At 35.7% G+C, this 20,079-nt stretch overlaps 1 protein-coding gene across 2 annotated transcripts in view; it reads right to left on the reverse strand.

The window, feature by feature from the left end:
* ZBBX (zinc finger B-box domain containing) overlaps window positions 1-20,079 on the reverse strand; it is a 97,658-nt gene that overhangs the window by 48,190 nt on the left and 29,389 nt on the right. For both annotated transcript variants that reach the window (XM_057739319.1, XM_057739318.1), the window contains exon 7: window positions 3,195-3,353. In XM_057739319.1, coding sequence (XP_057595302.1) covers window positions 3,195-3,353 — 159 coding nt within the window. The remainder of the gene's footprint in view (window positions 1-3,194; window positions 3,354-20,079) is intronic.

The following is a 20,079-nucleotide window of genomic DNA, read 5'->3' on the forward strand; positions in this document are numbered from 1 at the left end:
GATCCCACATGCCCCAGAGCAACTAAGCCCATGTGCCGCAACTACTAGAGCCTGTGAGCCATAACTACATGGCCAACTGTCACAATTACTGAAGCCTGCGAGCCTAGAGCCTGTGCTCCACAACAAGAGAAGCCACCACAGTGAGAAGCCCGCACACCACAATGAAGAGTAACCCCCACTCTCTGCAATTACAGAAAGCCTGTGCAGCAATGAAGACCCAACGCAACCAATAAATAAATAAATTTATATTAAAAAAAAAAGGAATGTTGTTTGTTTCCTCAGTGCAGACAGCAGTGCCTGGCACAAAGTAGGTGCTCATTTAAAAGTTTGTTGAATGAACAGACAAATTATTAATGCGTGTGAAAAATTGTCTGACTCTCAATGTAATGGTGGGGGGGGAAGGATGAATTCATTACCAAATATAGATCCACTGTGAACACACAGAAGAAAATAAAGGTAGGATTTGGCAGTTATCCACTGAATCAGGGAAAACAGCCAAATTAGGAAACTAAAGCAAAATAATTCCACACCAATGCTGAATTATCAAATGTGGATTACCTACACTGATAAAATTGCTAAATCTCCATTGTGTATCATCTAGATACAACAGTAGGATCCTCTGTGTTCAGCCCTTAATTGCCAAATAAACAGGCAGATTGTCAGAAGACAGTGGAGAGAAAATCATTAAATATGTGCATATATAAAATTCAATATAAACAAAAAGCATCTGGAACCTACAGAACTATGCTAGTGGTTAACACAGAAACACAGGTTAATAAGTCCACAATAGAAACAGGAGAAAAGAGCAGGAATTTAACTCAGATAAACAAGAATCCTATGGACAAAAAGGATAAGTAAATTGCCCGATGTTACAAAGCTATAAGAAAACCAAAGTCAGGATTTCAAACCCAAGTTTCAGTCTCTAAAATGAAAGCTCTTTCATGAATTACACCTCCTTCCAAGGATATCCACTGGCTTCAAACCATAAGAAAAGTCCTAAGAGATATCAGGCTTTAGCACAATTTGGACTCTTCCAAGCATTCAAATTGCTTGGTAAGCCAATTAAAACTCAGATTCCTGGGCTTAACCTAGATGTAAAAAAAATTGAAGCTCAAGTGGCAGACCAGGAATGCACGTTTTTTACAAACTTAGCCAGTGCTTCTGATGCTTATTGCAGTTGGAGAACCTCTGCTCTTCAGTACAGAGGAGTACCGAGCATATGAGGGGGGTACTTCTTTAGTGTGTGCTCTGTGTACAGGTGTACACCTGAGGGTCGATAGCAGTGCTGCCCAATCAGGATTACTCACCAGAACGACTGAGCAGGTGTTAAAACCACACATCTGGATCCACCCACAGAGATGCTGAACTCAGTCATTTATGTTTCTCTCATGTTTCTCCAGTTGATGCTAATGTGTGCTCTTGGATGAAACCACTGAATTAACGGCTTTAAGTTAAGACCAGAGGTGGAGGGTCTATACGGCATACGCGGTTGCCAATGGGAACAAGAGGCAGCATTCATTTTAGGGATTAAAAACGCAGGCAAAGGAGTAAGTTCTATAGCTTTCTAGCAGAGCTAGTTACTTAAATCCTCTCTGGCTTTCTCATCTAAGTGAGGTGATAATGCAAAACTTATATGGTTATTGTGATTATTGGATAAGATAAAGAAATTAAAGGATTAAGCACAATGCCTAGCATATGGTGTTTAATAAATGTTAGCTGTTGATTTATCACTATTTTTATTGGTAGGATAAATTAGATAAAATGGCAGGCACGAAGGGGAAACCCTTATAACCACAGTATTTGGGTAATGGTTAAAAGCAGGTAATTTGGAGTCATGAGGTTTGGGTTCAAATTGAAGTTCCACTATCAATGATATCTTGGGCAATTTTTAAAAACTGTGCTTTGCCACTCTTTTCTCTCTGAAAAAAAAAAGAAAACATTTAAAAAGGATAAAATGAGATAATACACATAAAATATAAAGGACGGTGTCTGGCACATAGTCGGTCCTCAGTACATTATTATTCTAATAAGGCTGAAACTCACTCAGTGATTCTTTAAAGCACCCTTGGCAGGTCTATTAATGAAATTCACACCAAAATGCTAACCTTCCTGAACAATTCTAGTTTCTCTGCTGTAAAGAGGTTGTACTACCACAGAGCATGTTTTCTTTTATGTTCCCTGAGTTAAGGGTTTGGAACTCAACAGACTGAAGTTCAAGCCTGATTCTGTCACAAAGTAATAACCTGTGTGACTCTGGACAAGTTACTATTTCTGAACTACAGTGAAAACCTGAGTGGCATCTAAAAGAATGAGTATTATTACAAGGGTCAAAATTTGAGGAAGTTTATTTCTTGCTAAAGAATTAATACAGGCACTTCCCTGGTGGAGCAGTGGTTAAGAATCCGCCTGCCAATGCAGGGAACACTGGTTAAATCCCTAGTCTGGGAAGATCCCACATGCCGCAGAACAACTAAGCCTGCACGTCATAACTACTGAGCCCATGCACTGTAACTACTGAAGCCCTCATGCCTAGAGCTTGTGATCCACAACAAGAGAGGCCACAGAAATGAGAAGCCCCCACACCACAATGAAGAGTAGCCCTCACTCACCGCAACTAGAGAAAGCCCACACATAGCAACAGACCCAATGCAGCCAATAAATAAATAAATAAATAAATAAATTTATATTAAAAAATCAATACAAGTCTATTATTAAAATATAGACATGAGCTGATGAAAGCTTATCTAGTATATCATAGGATCAGTAATCAATCTGAATAACCACACAATTTGGTATAAATCTAATTTTAAATAACTGTTAAACTGCCTGTCACCTAAAACACTTGCCAAGGTTTTGTATTTTTAGCCTCTCTGAGAGCCTGATTAGCGTAAGATTGTTACATTGCATTGTCTTATTTTTTTATGTTTCTCCCAAATATTCATCTCCTGATGTGGTGAAAGTGCCTGGAAAGCAATATGGTCACTCATCAAAAAACTAGTAGCCAGAGAAATCAAAGCAATCTCTTTAAAAGGATTTTTACAGTAAAAGTGCTTTTGATTAATAAAGAAAGAAATTCATATTAACCAACAATGTGATCAAATAATCTTCAAAACTCTACAACTCTAGTTGAGTATGTGAATGACAGTCTCCATGATCATGTATGACAGAAAATGTCTATATTTTCCTCAGCTTACCTCAGAGCTGCTTCCCTGCAGAAGAAGAGACTTGGTTTTATGCTGACTTTTACTAATTTCTTTTGTAGAATGATTCTCTCCTTTGGTTTCATCTGGATTAACTTCCGTTATAAACCGATGGGCAACATCCAATACATTGGATAATATTTGAGATTTTGTCTATTAAAAATAGGAATAAAAAGCCTAGTATGTCAGCCTAAGTAATTTAGATATATTAAATCATGTTTTCATTACTCTATGACTAATAAAATTCAATGCATCTTATTTAATATTTAAAAATATGAATTGCCATTTACATCAACCATGTAATAGTGACAGCTGCCATCTACTGAAGGGCTAGTTTGAACCCCTACTATCTTAAGTATCTTAAAAACATGTCATTTAATCCTCAAGTCAACTCTAAAGCATAACTATTTTCATCATGTTTTAGGGATAAAGAAAGGAAAGTTTTGAGGGTTTAAAGAAATTGCCCTTGGTCACATGGTGAGTGGGTGGCAGAGCTGGGCAGTGACCCCAGGTGTGTATAATTCTAATGACTTATATAGCCTTCCCACTGTATCGACCCCAAGTAGATAGATGTGCTAGTTTGTGCACATAATGGGTAAAGAACTAAATATAGTCTAGAGGGAGGCTGAATAAGCATTAGTGAGTATTTTCTTGGTGATAAGACATCTTTAGGAAGTATTAACTATTCAAAAGTGCACATTAGGAAGGGCCCTAGCAAACTGCAAGCTGTTCTTCTTGTCATGCCTTTGCTCAGGAGTTTCACTTACCAGGAAGGGTCTTCCTCCTCTATTATCTTTGCCTGATAGATGCCTACCTCTCCTAGATTCACCCCAAGTACTCCCACAGGTCCAGGAACCTCTCCCTGCCTTCCTCCCCGAGCTGCGTGACGTGCCCATTCTCTGCACGCTCTTCCTACCCTGAGATCTCTACTAGCCTATACAATACAGATTTTATATTATCTTTGGATGTCTGTCTACACCATAAAAGTTCACAGAAGAAAATAGTCATGTCTTCTTAAATCTTTGTACAGCTACCATAGTGCCTGGCAAATAGCGTATAGCAAAATATCATAAAAATAAGGTGTTGGGGGAGGGAGAGGGAGAACTACAGAATGAAAATAAATTGGAAAAAAAGAATTCAAAAAACCTTTTCAAGTGCCTTCAGAGTGGCTGGAAAAAAACAGGCAAACCTGGGGAAGGCCCTATTTTCTGAAGGGCCTCCTATCAGCAATAACCGTGGTTTGCCCAAGGACCCTGCAGGATTCTGGATCCCATCTGAGCTTGAATCAAACAAACTCCAGAGGGAAGGTGCAGGCCCTTCAGAGACTCTGAAAACCTGGCATTAGGAACACAAGTAATAGGTCTTACTTCTTAGCAAATGTTCTCAAGACAGGAAAACTTCAGCAGGGATCAGAAATGATTATTTTATACTCTCCCATGAAAATGTTCCTATTTTAAAATTTTCATCCAGCTACCTATTTAAATAGCTAAGATTACACTGAAACTTTCCAGCTATGACCTTTTGCAAATCTACTGAGTCACTGCAATCTGATTCTGGAAAAAATCAGTGAACATCAAATTAACTAGTGTTATTTCACACTGAATTAATAGATTTATCTATGAAAAATGACTAATATGACCTATACACACATATTGCTGTCCGTATACAAACCTTTGGCATCTGCTTCAAATTTTCCCAAGGATCATCAAAAAGCTTTTCTAAACCTAAGCAGTCCTTATATTTTAAAGAAATTCATATTTAGAATACAAAATTGTTGTCTATATTTATTATACTGTGCATTAGATCTCCATGGCTTAATACTTGTTACAAGTGTGTACCCTTAAACAACATCAGTCTTATACCCCCACCTCCCATCCCCTGTAAAGACCATTTTGCTGTTTTTTATGAGTTTGACTTTTTGGATTCCACATATAAGGGATATCATATAATATTTATCTTTTTCTGTCTGACATATCTCACTTAGCATAATGTGTTCAGGGTCCATCCCTGTTGCCACAAATGGCAAAAGGATATTGTCCTTTCTCATGGCTGAATGATATTTCATTGTGTATATGTACCACATCTTTTTTATCCATTCATCCGTTGATGGGCACTTAGGTTGTTTCCATATCTTGGATATTGTGAATGAGGCTACACAGGAGTGTATCTATCTCTTCAAAATCCTGTTTTAATCTCCTTTGGGTATACATCCAGAATTGGAATAGCTGAATCGTATGGTAGATCTATTTTTAATTTTCTGAGGAAACTCCATATTGTTTTCCATAGTGGGTGGGCCAGTTTACATTTCCACCAACAGTGTGCGAGGGTTCCCTTTCCATCACATCCTTGCCAGCACCTGTTGTCTTCTTGATGCCATTACTTGGTTTGGGGTTAGTAGAGATTATAAAGAGGCACCAAGGAACATTTGAGGAGTAATAGAAATACTGTGTATTTATTTATACTGGAGGTTACACATTTGTATTGACAAATGTATTTTCAGAACTAAACAAACTGCACACTTCAAAGGAGTGCATTTTGTACAACAATGTGAACATATGTACCACTGCTGAACTGTACACTTAAAAATGGTTAAGGTGATAATGCTTACAATTTTTTGTATTTTACCACAATTTGTAAACAATGTGAACACAGAAATAATGGGTACATTTTATTGTTCATAAATTGAACCTGAATAAAATTGATTTATCAATAAAAAGAAAAGGAAATGAAACCAATGGTAATGCTTCATTTTTCCAAAAATACCTGCATTTTAACAAATATTTTTTAAGCAAAGTAATCCAATCTAAACCTGATTTTAAATTACCTAGAATAAAGTACCATTGATTTCAAAGGTGGTTAAAATTTCTAGTTCATATTTTATATTTAAAAAAGTATCAAAAACAATAGTATTAATTTTATATAAATTATCAAGATAGAATTATCATTCAAATATATATGTATTTAAACAACACATAGCAAAGATTATCCCTGTCTTAAAATTAAACTTGCTATCAATGATTCAATAATTTTTATAACATTTTTAGGTAGCATATTAAGAGACCCTGAAATGGCCAAAAAAATGATTTTATTCTTAAGTTAAATTTACTGCTAAAAAATAAGATAAATGTCATGAATAACTGATAAATTGGCATCCAATATCTAAAGGTCTTAAAATTCTGTTAATTCAATATAAGTAAAATGCCAATAAATGTGAATTTTCTTTCCCACATCTTACATTTAAATATTACTCTTCCTGGTTGTAAGAGTGATATGTATATTTTATTTTTCTCATTCTTAAAACAATCATGCAAGGAAAGTGAACAGATATTGTGATCCCCATTATTTAGACAAGAAAATCCAGGCTCAAGAAGCTTAGGTCAAAGCCAAGAGGATACAAAACACTGGGGCCTGAGTTAGAATCAAGGTTTCCTTCTTCCAGCCTAATCCCTTTTCTCTACTGAATTATGTTAACACAGAAAATGTGTTTTATTTTCAACTTCCTGAAATTTAAAATTATTAAATTGTATCTCTAATAATAGATATGAATATTGTTTCTTTCATTTAACAAAACTACATACATCATGAAATGATTTCCACAGTAAGTTTACTGAACATCCATCATGTTCTATAGATACAAAAAGAAATAGAAAAAAATTATTTCCTTATAATGAGAACTCAGGATTTGCTCTCAACTTTCATATATAACATACAATTGCTTGTGCAGAGATTAGATTGTTGAGTTTTTGTTTTTAATTTATTGTGCTTATCTACTCTCATGTTTGACCAAGCACTAGCATATTGAAGGGAGAAACCAGAGATACTCCTTTCATTCATCTCACCTACATATTTCACGGGAAAGGGGAGTTGCAGGGCAACATAAACTCAGAAAAAAAAAAACTTTTGAACAGCAAAGTTAAAAGTATTCTATAAGAGTAGAATTATAGAACTTAAGCCATCTATCTCCTAAATAAGAGGTGTAAAATTTAACAGAATCATTTATGAGAAATTCACAATACTTAACATGCTATTTTATAATACTTAATATTTCCTAGATACGTGAAAAATATATCACACATACGTTATTTTTAACAGTGTTAATTCTTCCAATAAGCCTAGAATATCTTTCCATTTCTTTGTGTCTTCTTCAGTATCTTTCAATAATATCTTAATGTGCAGGTCTTTCACCCTCCTTGGTTAAATGTATTCGTAGGTTTTTTTTTTTTTTTTGCAACGGTAAATGAATCATTTCCTTAATTTCTCTCTCTTCTACTTTGTTGTTAACGTATAGAAACACAAACTTTTTTATACTGATTGCAAATTTATTGCAAATTTACAGTTTTCATTTATTGTTCACTGAATTTAGGGCTTTCTATAAATAAAATCATGTCATTCACAAATAGTGACAGTTTAATTTCTTTCTTTCCAATTTAGATGCCTTTTATTTCTTTTTTTTTTACCTAACTGCCCTCACTAGAACTTCCAATACTATATTTTTTTTTTTTGTATTTCTTGTGTATATTTATTCTTTTTTTTTTTTTTTTTTTGGGGGGTACACCAGGTTCAATCAACTGTTTTTATACACATATCCCCATATTCCCTCCCTTCCTTGACGCCCACCCCTCCCAATACTATATTAAATAAGAGTAGTAAGACTGGGGGGCATCCTTGTCTTGTTTGTGATCCTAGAGGGATTGCTTTCAGGTTTTCATCATTGAGTATGATGTTAGCTGTGGATTTGTCATGTATGGCCTTTATTATATTAAAGTATATTACTTCTATACTCATTTTATTGAGAATTTTTATCATAAATAGATGTTGAATACCAAGTGCTTTTTCTGCATCTATTGAGATGATTATTTTATTTTTAATCTTCATTTTGTTAATGTGGTGTATCATGTTGATTGATTTGCGAATGTTGAATCATTTCTCCATCCCTGAGATAAATCCCACTTGATCATTGTGCATTATCATTTTAATGCATTATATTTGGTTTGCTAAAATTTTGTTGTGGATTTTTGCATGTATGTTCATCAGATATATTGGCTTGTAATTTTATTGTTTTGTGTTATTCTTGTTTGGTTTTCGGTATCAAGGTAATGTTGGCCTTGTAAAATAAGCATTCCCTCCTCCTCAAATTTTTGGAAGAGTCTGAGAATAGGTATTAAATCTTCTTTGAATGTTTGGTAGAATTCACTCATGAAACTGTCTAGGGCTGGACTTTTGGTTCTGGAGGGTTTATGATTACTGTTTCAATCTCCTTACTGGTGATCGGTCTATTCAGATTTTCTATTTTTTCATTATTCAGTCTTGGAAAGTTGTTTGATTCTAAGAACTTGTCCATTTATTCTAGGTTGTCCTATTATTGTTGGAAGATATCTGTTCATAGTATTCTCTTACAATTCTTTGTATTTCTGTAGTATCCGTTGTAATTTCTAGTCTTCTCTTTCTGATTTTATTTATCTGAACCTCCTCTCTTTTTTAGTGAATCTAGCTAAAGAGTGTCAACTTTTTTTTTATCTTTTCAAAGAATGAGCTCTGTTCCATTGTTCTTTTCTATGGCCTAAAGTCTCTATTTCATTTATTTCCACTCTAATTTTTATTATTCCCTTTCTGCCGCTGACTTTGGGCTTCATTTTTTTCTTCTTTTTCTAGTTCCTTTAAACATTCTAGAATGTTTAGAATGTTTAACGTTCTAAAAGTTAAAATGCCTATTTGAGAGGTTTTTAGTTTCGTGAGGTGGGCCTGTAATGCTACAAATTTCTCTCATAGTACTACTTTTGCTGCATCTCATAGATTTTGGTAGGTTGTATTTTCATTTTTATTTGTCTTCAGGTATTTTTTAATTTCTTCTTTGACTTCTTCATTGACCCAACAGTTGTTCATTTGGCAAGCTGTTTAGTCTTCATACATTCATGATTTTTCCAGCTTTCTTTTCGTAGCTGATTTCTAATATTTCATACCAATGTCATCAGAAAAGATGCATGATATAATTTCAGTCTTCTTAAATTTATTGAAACTTGTTTTGTACCCAAACATATGGTCTATTCTTGAGAAAGTTCCATGTGCATTTGAGAAGAATGTGTACTCTGCTGTATTTGGATGGAATGTTCTGTCCAAATTTATTGAATCTGTCTGGTCTAATGATTGATTTTATCAGATTTTAACAGGTTGCTGTTTCATGCTGACTTTCTGCCTGGGATGATCTATTCACTGATGTAAGTAGGGTGTTAAAGTTCTCTACTAGTAATTATTTTTGTGTTTCTATCAATTCCTTCCTTTAGGTCTGTTAATAATTGCTTTATATATTTTGGTGCTCCTATGTTAGGTGCAAATATATTAATAAATGTTATATCTTCTTGATAAATTGTTCCCTCTATCATTATATAATATCCATGTTTGTCTCTTGTTACTTTTCTGCTTGAAGTTTTTGTCTGATATGAGTATGTTTACAGCCACTTTCTCATGGCTACCATTTTCTTGGAATATTATCTTCCATCCCTTCACTTTAAGCCTAAGTTTGTTTTTAGAGCTGAGATGAGTCTCCTGGTGGCAACATATAGTTGGGTCTTGTTTTTTAATTCATCCAGCCACTCTGTCTCTTTTGATTGGTGAATTCAATCTATTCAGATTTAGATGATTATTGACAGATGTGGGCTTAGTACTGCCATTTTATCTTTTGTTTTCTGGTTGCTCTATATCTCCATTGTTTCTTTTTCCTTATGTTTCTGTATGCCATTTTACTTTGGTAGTTTTCTATGATGCTTTTCACAGTTTCCTCTTGTTTTATGTTTTATGTCTCTGCTCTGCATTTACGTTTTGTGGTTACCATTAGCTTTATATCAACGTCTCATAGATAGAATAGTCCTTTTTCTGCTGACAGCATATTATCTTCATTTGTCTATTCAAGTTCCATTTTTGTCCTCTTCCCCCTTATGTGTTTTTGTTGTCTCAAATTATTTTTAGCCATTTTTATGTTGTGAGTTTGTAACCAGATTGAAGTGTCTACTTATTTTTACTTTTTCCCCTTTAACCTCTATGCTATAATTGTTTATCAACCTATTCTGAAACAGTATTGCAATCTTCTGTTTCTGTTTATCATTTTACTCAAAGTTTTGTGTACCGTTGTCTTCTCATTTTAGGTAGAAGAGTTCCCTTCAACGCTTTCTGTAAGGCAGGTCTAATGGTGATGAACTTCTTCAGCTTTTGTTTGTCTGGGAAAGGCTTTATTTCTCCTTCATATCTGAAAATAACTTTGCTGGATAGAGTAATCTTGGCCGACAGTTTTTATCTTTCAATATTTTGAGAATGTCATTCCACTTTCTTCTGGCCTGTAGAGTTTCTGCTGAGAAATCTGCTGATAGCCTGATGGGGGCTCCTTTGTAAGTTACTATCTTTTTTCTCCTGGTTGCCATAAAAATTCTTTTTTTACCATTGACTTTTGAAAGTTCTAAAATAATGTGTCTTAGAGAAGGTTTTTTAGCACGGAGATAATCATGTGATCTCTTAGCTTCATGGACTGGTATCTCCAGATTCTTCAGATTTGGGAAATTCCCAGCTATTATTTCTTTAAATAAACTCTCTTCCCCCTTCTTCCTCTTTTCTCCTTCTGGGATACCCATTATCCTTATGCTGCCTTTCCTAAAGGAGTCGGGTAGTTCTCATAGAATTTCTTCATTTTTAGAAGATCTTAGTTCTCTCTCCTCTTCTACCTGAATCATTTCTATATTTATATCTTTGAGTTCACGAATTCTCTCTTCAATATAGTCTCTATTTCCAGTGCTTTCTAATGCATTCTTCATCTCATTTATTGAGTTCTTCAGCTCTAGATTTTCTGTTTGTTCTGTTTTTTAGAGTTTCAATTTTGCTGAAGTATTCCCTCTGTTCATTAATTTTATTCCTGAGCTCATCGAACAGCCTTTCTGAGTTTTCTTGTAACTCACTGAGTTTCCTCATCCCAGCTATTTTTAATTCTGTCAGTTAGATTACATTATTCCATGACTTTAAGTTTGATTTCTAGAGAATTGTCATTTTCTTTTTGCGACACTCTGTTACTGTGGTTTTTCATGGTGCTTGAGGATTTGTTCCTCTGCCAGTGCATTTGAAGTAGCAAACACCTTTCTTACTTAGAGAAAGCTTTTAAACTTTGATTTTAACAATTAAACAAGTTGGTATCAGGGCCTTTCTTTTGTTTTTCAGTAGGTGGTGCTACAGCACAAGTTTCTGCTTTCTCTTAACCTGAGCTGCCTCTGGCTAGATTTGAGAATAGGTACTTTCCACCTTCCACTGCCTCTGTTAGAGGTGTCCTCAGTTGTCACTGCTTGGGCCTCTGGGGTTGCTGATGCCTTGCCATGCCAATGTCACTGGTGTTGCTAGCACTACCACTGGGGGCACCAGGTTAGCGGGTGCCCCACCACATCAAAGGTCACCTGGATTGTGGACACTTTCACCATGCTGGGGGGATGAGCATGGGTCATGAGCACCCCTGCTGGATCTGGGGGTGTCAGGTTCAAAGATGCCACTGCCACAGGTGGGAAGAGGCCAGAATCATAGGCACCCACCATGAATGGAGGGACCATGGTTGTCGGCCCTTGCCACCACTGCTGCCTGGTCCCCTGTGGCCACGGGTGCCACTACAGTTGGGATTCTGGAGTTATGTGCTCTACTACTGGGTTCTCTGGGACCATGGGATCACCCGCTGCAACAGGCCAGCAGGCTGGGATCATGGGTACCACCTCTGCTGTTCCATCAGTTCTGCCTCCTCTTTGTGTTCCAGTCCACTCACCTCCAGATGTACAGATGTATGGAACTCTCTGGCATCCTAGTATGTTGGACAGAGGAAGCTTTGTTGAGTTATGGATGTTTTACTAGTTGTAGATTGAAGAATAGAGACAAACAGAGCATTTCATGCTACCATGATGTTGACATCATTCCATGAGCAAACTGTTTATCCTTTTGAGATGAAGTTTTCTTCCTCAACTAACCACAGCAAAAACAAACAAACAAACAAGAAAAAAACCATGTCTTCTCTGTGCTCTTGTAACTTCCAGCTTACATCTATGCTAGAGCTGTGCTTTTCACTGTGTGATCCATATATCAGCAGTATCAACATCACCTGAAAACTTGCTAAAAATATGAAATCTTCATCCCACTCAAGATTCACTGAATTAGAATTTGCAATTTAATATGTAATTTGAACATACATTAAGGTTTAAGAATCACTGTCAGAACACTTAGTCATATTGTTTGAAAATATCTATCTTCTCTTTTGTGATGATGAATTCCTTGATTCCTTGAGAGAGGGGGACCATGTCATATATACATATGTATACACACACACATATATATAATTCTCCTCCCTGCAGCCCTGTCCTTCATGCTTTGCAACTAGAATATTGTTTGATGCCGATAAGTACTTGAGAAATGTTGGTTGAATCAAATTTAACCGACCTACTGAGATAAAAATGACTAAAAATTCCATTTGAACATTCATTCCTTATACCCAAGCTATCTGAGTCACTGTCAACATGAGCAATATCAATGGGGCTATTAATAATAGCATAAAGGAGCAAATCATTTACCTCTCTAAGCCTAAATGTTTGCACTTATAAAATCAAGACAATCTCTACCTTGCAGAGCTGTTGTGAATACATATCTTGTATGAAAAACACCTAGCAGAGTGATGACATAAAGTAGTGCATTCAAGTGACTGCTATCATTTTATCTAGATCACAATAGTATAGTATTTCTCTGTAAATAAGAAAAATAGTTTAAATATCCAGAAAATAGAATTCCTGCCAAATTCAATAGACCTCTGACTACGATATAATGAAGAGGTCAGTAAATAATTCTGTCACCATAAAACATATGCTAAACTAGATAAATTTGTTAAAAACTATTTCAGAACTCTGGAAACCAACCAAAAGTAAACAAGTTAATAAATATTTATTCAAAAAAAAAACTACTCTGAAATTAGCAACGAACAGTAAAAATGTAAGGATTCCCTGCATGGGGCTGCTCCTATCTTAAATGTCCCGTCCCAAATCTGTCAATTACTAATGCAAGACTGGCCTTACTGAACAGGTAGCGTGCCTGATTCCCAGTGGAGGAAAGAGTCTTGAAGTTACATTGGCATTAACAATAAACTAGAAAATTTGCTTATAAATGAATAGGGAAAACCTACAGTTCTGACAGCCTGAGGTTTTGGTCCCAGTTGGGAAGAGCAGTGGACCAAACACTTAATGGGATGATCCTGAAAATGAGAGCTATATAAGGGCTGATTGAAAAATGGAAATCACAAAAAACCCCAAATGAAAATTCTTGAGTCTGACCTATATAAGCTAACAATAGGTATGAAATGAAAGAAGATTCAATCAACTTGAAGACAGGCTAAGATAAATCAACTTAATTGAAAAGAAAAATGTAAAAGATTAAAGAAGATGAACACAACTTTAGAGACTTATGGGACAGGATTAAGCATCCAACATACATTTAGTGGGAATATCAGGGGGAGAGAAATGACCATAAAAAAATGAAGGAATGAGGGCCCCAAACTTCTCACATTTGATGAAAAATTATTACTTCAAAAATCCACAAAGCTCAACAAGCCCCAAGAGAGATACACATAAAGAGATCCACACCAAGACATATCATAATAAATTACTGAAAGCCAAAGACAAATAGAAAAATTTGAAAGGAACAAGAGAAAAATGACTCACTACATATAAGGATGCATCAATATGAATAATAAGCTGGTTTCAGATCTGAAAAAATGGAGACCTAGAAGGTAGTAGAATGATACAAAGTGCTGAAAGGAAAAACTGCCAAAGATAATTTTATATTCAGAAAACTCTCCTCTAAAAGTGAAGGCAAAAATAAAGACATTCCCAAATAGATAAAGAGGATCATTCATTTCTAGCATATCAGCCTTACAAGAAATACTAAAGAAAGATTTTAAGGCTGAAAGGTATTAAATCTACCAGAATAAAGATAGGCCTGGAAGCATAAATATATGAGTAAATAGAAAAGATTTACTATATAAATAGATTATTTTCTTAATTTCTTTTAAAAGCACAAAGCCATATACAGCAACGTCATTAGCACTATCATTAGCACTACGGCCTTACTGATTTTCTGCCTAGCTGTTCCATTAGGAATTGCAAAACCTTCTTCTCAAAAATTAATGAAACAGGCAGAAAATCAGTAAGGACATAACAAACTTTAACAACATCAAGTAACTTGACCTAAATGACATTTAAAGAACACTCAACCTCACATCAGATTACTATGTGTCTGTCAACTGATGACTTGATAAACAAAATGTGATATATCCATACAATGGAATATTATTCATCATTAGAAAGCAATGAACCACTACAATGAACATGCAAAACTGTGGAAGAACCTTAGAAATCTTCTGCGAAGTGAAAGAAGTCAGACACAAAGGATTGCATAGGACTGACTCCATTTATATGAAATTTCTAGGAAAGACAAATCTATAGCAACAGACAAAAGACCAGTGGTTGCCCGGGGCTAGAAGTGGGAGCAAGGATTGACTGCAAAAAAGTACCAGGAAATTTTTGGTGTGATAGAAATGTTCTAAAACTCAATTGTCGTGAATATTGCACAGGTTTGTAAATTTACTTTAAAAATCATTGAATTGTACAGTTATAATGTGAATTTCATGGTGTGTAAATTAAACCTCAATAGAAGGAATTTAGACCAAAAAATAAATCAATGGACAAGACTAGGCTGACTGCAGCAGAGACTTATGTTAGGGTGAATGCTTAGTCTCTTGTCATGTCCCCTTCTATCATAATTTCTTTGTGACCCACAGTAGTGCTCATCCTCACCAGCCCCACCATGCAGATACAACTGCTAAACATATTTCTGCCCTCTGGGCCATGGTTCACTGGACAATAAGTGAGCACCATGTTCAGCTCATGAAGATTTAGATTTGAAATCAAGAAAGCAACATTGGTCTCTCTGTCACTGACCCTCTATTATGTATCTTCATAATTTGTTAATCACAAGAATAAAAGTAGATACACAGGAAAAAAATAATAAAAGTGGAAGAAGGAGCCTGCCTGATCTTTCAACAATTTCCAATATCCAGTCCTGGTTCTTACTATGATTCAGCTATATCACCCCTACTCCCATACAATGAGACATCTGTGAGGTCTTTAACAACAAGAAAAATTTTTTTTTGCCCAAGCTAGTGTAAAAAATCCTAACTAATACAAGGATCAGTGCTTCCCAGTTGAGGCAAGGAAATTTGAAAATGTGAGGAGGTGTTTTGGGTTTTCACAAACATTGGAGAGCCTTACTGACATTTAACAGATGACAACCAGGTTCAATACACATTCTGAAATGTGAGGAATGGTCCAATTCAAGAAAAGTTCCTGCCCCAAACACTCAAGAGGGTCCCATTGAGGAATAGTAACATAGATCTAGCCTTACACTAGCAACATTTTTAAAAAATTACAGAAACCCAGTGAAAATAAATCATTATGCCACCACACTAAAAAGTAAGAAATAGAGGTTCCTTCCACTTCATGAATACTACTTCACATGGGTAACCACTATTAACAGTTTGGTATATATCCCCAGCCTTTTGTCTTTGCTTAGAAGGACTCATTTAGATTTGCAAAACAAAGCACATTTTCTTTCACCTTAAAATATCAACTATCATTTTAAGTAAGAAATAATGAATAAATAAGAATGTAAAGGTTATTGTTACAAAATATTTAAAATAGATAAGTATAACTATTGTGTCATAACACTGATTTGATTAATAAGATATTTTCAAATTTTAAAATTCAAAGAGTTATGTCAAAGAGTGTTCTGCCTATATTTTCCTCTAACAGTTTTTTAGTGGCTGGCCTTACATTTAGGTCTTTAATCCATTTTGAGTTTATTTTTGTGTATGCTGTTAGGGAGTGCTCCAATTTCATTCTTTTACATGTAGCTTTCCAGTTTTCCCAGCACCACTTATTAAAGAGATTGTCTTTTCTCCCTTGCTTTTCATGCTTCCTTTGTCATAGATTAGTTGACCATAGGCACATGGGTTTATTTCTAGTCTTTCTATCCTCTTCCATTGATCTATATTTCTGTTTTTGTGCCAGTACCATACTCTCTTGAATAATGTAGCTTTGTAGTATAGCCTGAAGTCAGGGAGCCTGCTTCCACCAGCTCCATTTTTCTTTCTCAAGATTGCTTTGGCCATTCAGGGTCTTTTTCCATACAAATTGTAAAATTTTTTGTTCTAATCTTGTGAAAACTGCCATTGGTAATTTGATAGGGATTGCATTGAATCTGTAGATTGTTTGGGTAGTACAGTCATTTTTACAATATTGATTCTTCCAATTAAGAACATGGTATATCTCTACGTGTTTGTGTCATCTTTGATTTCTTTCATCAGTATCTTATAGTTTTTTGAGTACAGGTCTTTTGCCTCCTTAGGTAGGTTTATTCCTAGGTATTTTATTCTTTTCGTTGCAATGGTAAATGTGTATAGCACAGGGGGGAAAAAAGAGGGCACAAACTGTTTGCAGGACATATATTGTTAACCTTAAAATGAATTCCAATATACATTAGGTGCAGATATATACTCTTTGATTCCAATTATATGAGGTACCTAAAATAGTCAAACTCATAGAGTCAGAAAGTACATTGGTAGATGCCAGCAGCCAGGGGGTGGGGAGGCGGAATGGGGAGTTAGTGCTTAAAGGGGACAGAGTTTCAGTTTAGGAAGGTGAAAAATTTGGGAGATGGATGATGGTGAGAGTTGTGCAACAATGTGAATGTACTTAGTGCCACTGAACTGTACAGTTAAATACGGTTAAAACAGTACATTTTATATTATGCTACTTTTACCACAATATAAAAAACATTAAGAAAAACCTCAAAGACAATTTTATTTCCATCTTCATGAAAAGTTACATATAGCAGTACTAATAGGTGGCAACAGGAGGCGGAGGGGACTGAAATTAATAAAATTACCTGTGCAATTTCTCTACATGCTAAAAATGTTTAGAGATCAAACCAAAATGGCCTTTAGGGCACATGGTAAATCAGATATCTCACTGTTAGAGAGAAGCTTAAACTAAAGCCAAAGATTGTGATTTACTGCCAGAATTCCCAGAGTCCCCCACATCCTTCACTACACTCCATAATGGGAGGATTTCATTTGGCAACTGTCCTAAATTCTCACCTGAACTTTTTTTTTTTCTCCCTAGAATGATATTATCTTTCAAATTACACTCTGGGAGAATTCATCATTCTGACAATGTATCATTAATCAAAATAAAGAGGGTTGATATTTTATAGCATTTTGGAATGGATGGCACCTTATAGAAATTAAGGGCCAATGGTGAAAGTTTTAGTTTAGTTAGAAAAATGATATACTTTATGGTAGTGTCAGTGCTTCAAAACTCTAAATACCATCATCATCCCAAACCTGGCTATCCAGCAGTAAATATTAATGATCATGTTGACATAGCCATGCCTCCTTATATGACCCAGAAGTTCCAGCTCAAAGAAGTTCACACATGATTTAGAACTATGTTACTTCCTAAGTTTGAAAAAAAATGCTGAAACGTCTCCTTTCATGGTCCTAACTTTCATTGATTTTCCAGTTGCAAAATTTAGAAGAGATTTACTGCAACTACAGCTTTGTATTAAAAAACGGAAAACTCTAAGTCCTATAGAAGAGTTCTGTTATTTCATCTGTACTTGCTAGGTAAATAGATAATAGAGGTAGAGACAGAGGTATACACATATATACATACACAGAAAAAATTGTGTTACACATACACAGAACCCAAGAAACATTATGAATTGGTTGGTTAAAATGACTTGAACACAGCTGGAATTTGGATAGATTTTAAACTATAAAAATCATTTCAGGACGATCAAAATATGCACTAAGTGAAATATATATATATATATATATATATATAGAGAGAGAGAGAGAGAGAGAGAGAGAGAGAGAGAGGTATATAGGGTTTTTTCAGCCTTACTTTTGAGAAAACATTTCCCTTCCCATATCAAGAATATTTTCCCAAGTGCAGTTTTTTCTGGTTTCTTTGACGTGATTTACCTCATATGCAATCGGTAAATAGAGGAATGACATCAGTATAACTGTGGAGTTTCATTGATTCTTAAGTTTTTCTTTTCCAGCACATTACTGTTTTGAGGCAATCAGGAACAAGCTATCTCACAATTAAAGCCAAAATCTTAGCAATATGTAAAGATCTTAGAAAAAAAGCTAAAATCTATAAAAATGCATCCTCCCCCCTCCCCCTCTCCCCCCCCCTCCCCCCCAGTGCAAGTACAGACTATTTTAATTATTTTAACGACCTTGCATTCCCCTAAGTTAAGCTATCTGGAAAAAAATGTGAATGCAGATAAAGAGGTAATAAAGATACTCTCTCTGATTTAAAACAATGTATCAACAAAAGAGGCAATAGTTTGATTCAGAGTTTTCATTTTGACAAAAACGATGCCATTAGAAGTGAACTACTAGGACCTGTATCACAGAGAAGGAAGCATGAGTCCTCAAGGAACGTGTACCAGTGGTTTTATAAGGATGGTTAACTGTTCTTGTTAGGGCTCTAATTACAAAGCGCCATGGGATCTGAGCGGCCTTCCCCTAACCCTAATTTTTCCTGGAGCCCTGTTAGTTAGGTAGGGGATCAGCCAGAATAGGAAGTTTTTCAGAAATCACATATTGTGTTATGGCAGTAATACATGTACACTGAAGAATTATGCTTTACTTTATAGTAAAATATACTTTTTTTATTAAAAATCATCCAAACATTTGCTCAAGGTACATTTATCCAAAGAAACCACCACAGATTATTTTGCTAACATATTTCTATTTCTCTATTGCATTAAATACAGTGCATGATGATCATATAAGGATCTTGTTATCTAAAAACCAGACTAAATCTCTCTGAGTTGGGATCTACATAGAAAAGAAGGAATACTAACTACACCAAGCAGATAAATTTTCTCAAATTATCATGTATCTATGATAAGATGCCATAAGCCCATTAAATTTCCACCCAGTAAAAATATCTTTGCAAATAAAAATTACGTATAAAAATAATTATGAACATCCTAACCCATTAAACAAGAATGAAACAAGAATGAAAAAGACTGAGGTAGGAGGCAGACAGGGCCCTGGGCTGGACAGCTGGTGTTCAAGCAGAGTAAAATTGGAGCTCTGTTTTCCCTAGACACTTCAAGGACCAAGTTAATGACAGGAGCTGAGCTCTGCTGGAGTAAAGAGATAAGATGACCACTCTTGAGGTCAAGGACACCTCTCCGACCGCACATGTATAGAAAGGCTCCTTGGGGGTCAAAAGGGAGGGGTGCCACCCTATGATAGGTACTGTCAAACCTCCCACTAGCCTCTGTGCTGGAATCCACCTTGGCAAAAAGATGCATGGGCATGTTGGGGGGTGTCCTAGAACAGGTCAGATATGGGAAGAAAAGCGAGATAATTGGCCAAAGGTAAACAAAGACCTGGAAGAACAGCTCTGGATAAATGATTTAACTGCCTCTTTACAGCACTCCTCATGAGAGAATGCCCACATCCTTTCTCTGCAGGTGTGTATTTCTGCCTTGCTTTTGTCTTAAACAAACTGTCTCTCTGCGTGCTCCCCCACATGTTGTGCTGTGTCTCTAATAATAAACTGTGTACCTGCCTTTACAGTTTTTCCTCCTGAAGAAATTCATTTTTTTAAATGGGGCAAGTGCCAAGGGAACTTTGCTTCTAGCCTCTAGCCACTGGTGGGGCTTGGATCCCTGGTTTTTATTCAGGATACCCAGGTTCAATTCTTAGGTAAGGAACTAAGACCCTGCTGTTGTCTCTCCG

Source organism: Hippopotamus amphibius, chromosome 6, assembly GCF_030028045.1.
Source record: "Hippopotamus amphibius kiboko isolate mHipAmp2 chromosome 6, mHipAmp2.hap2, whole genome shotgun sequence".
In the NCBI taxonomy this organism is placed as follows: domain Eukaryota; kingdom Metazoa; phylum Chordata; class Mammalia; order Artiodactyla; family Hippopotamidae; genus Hippopotamus; species Hippopotamus amphibius.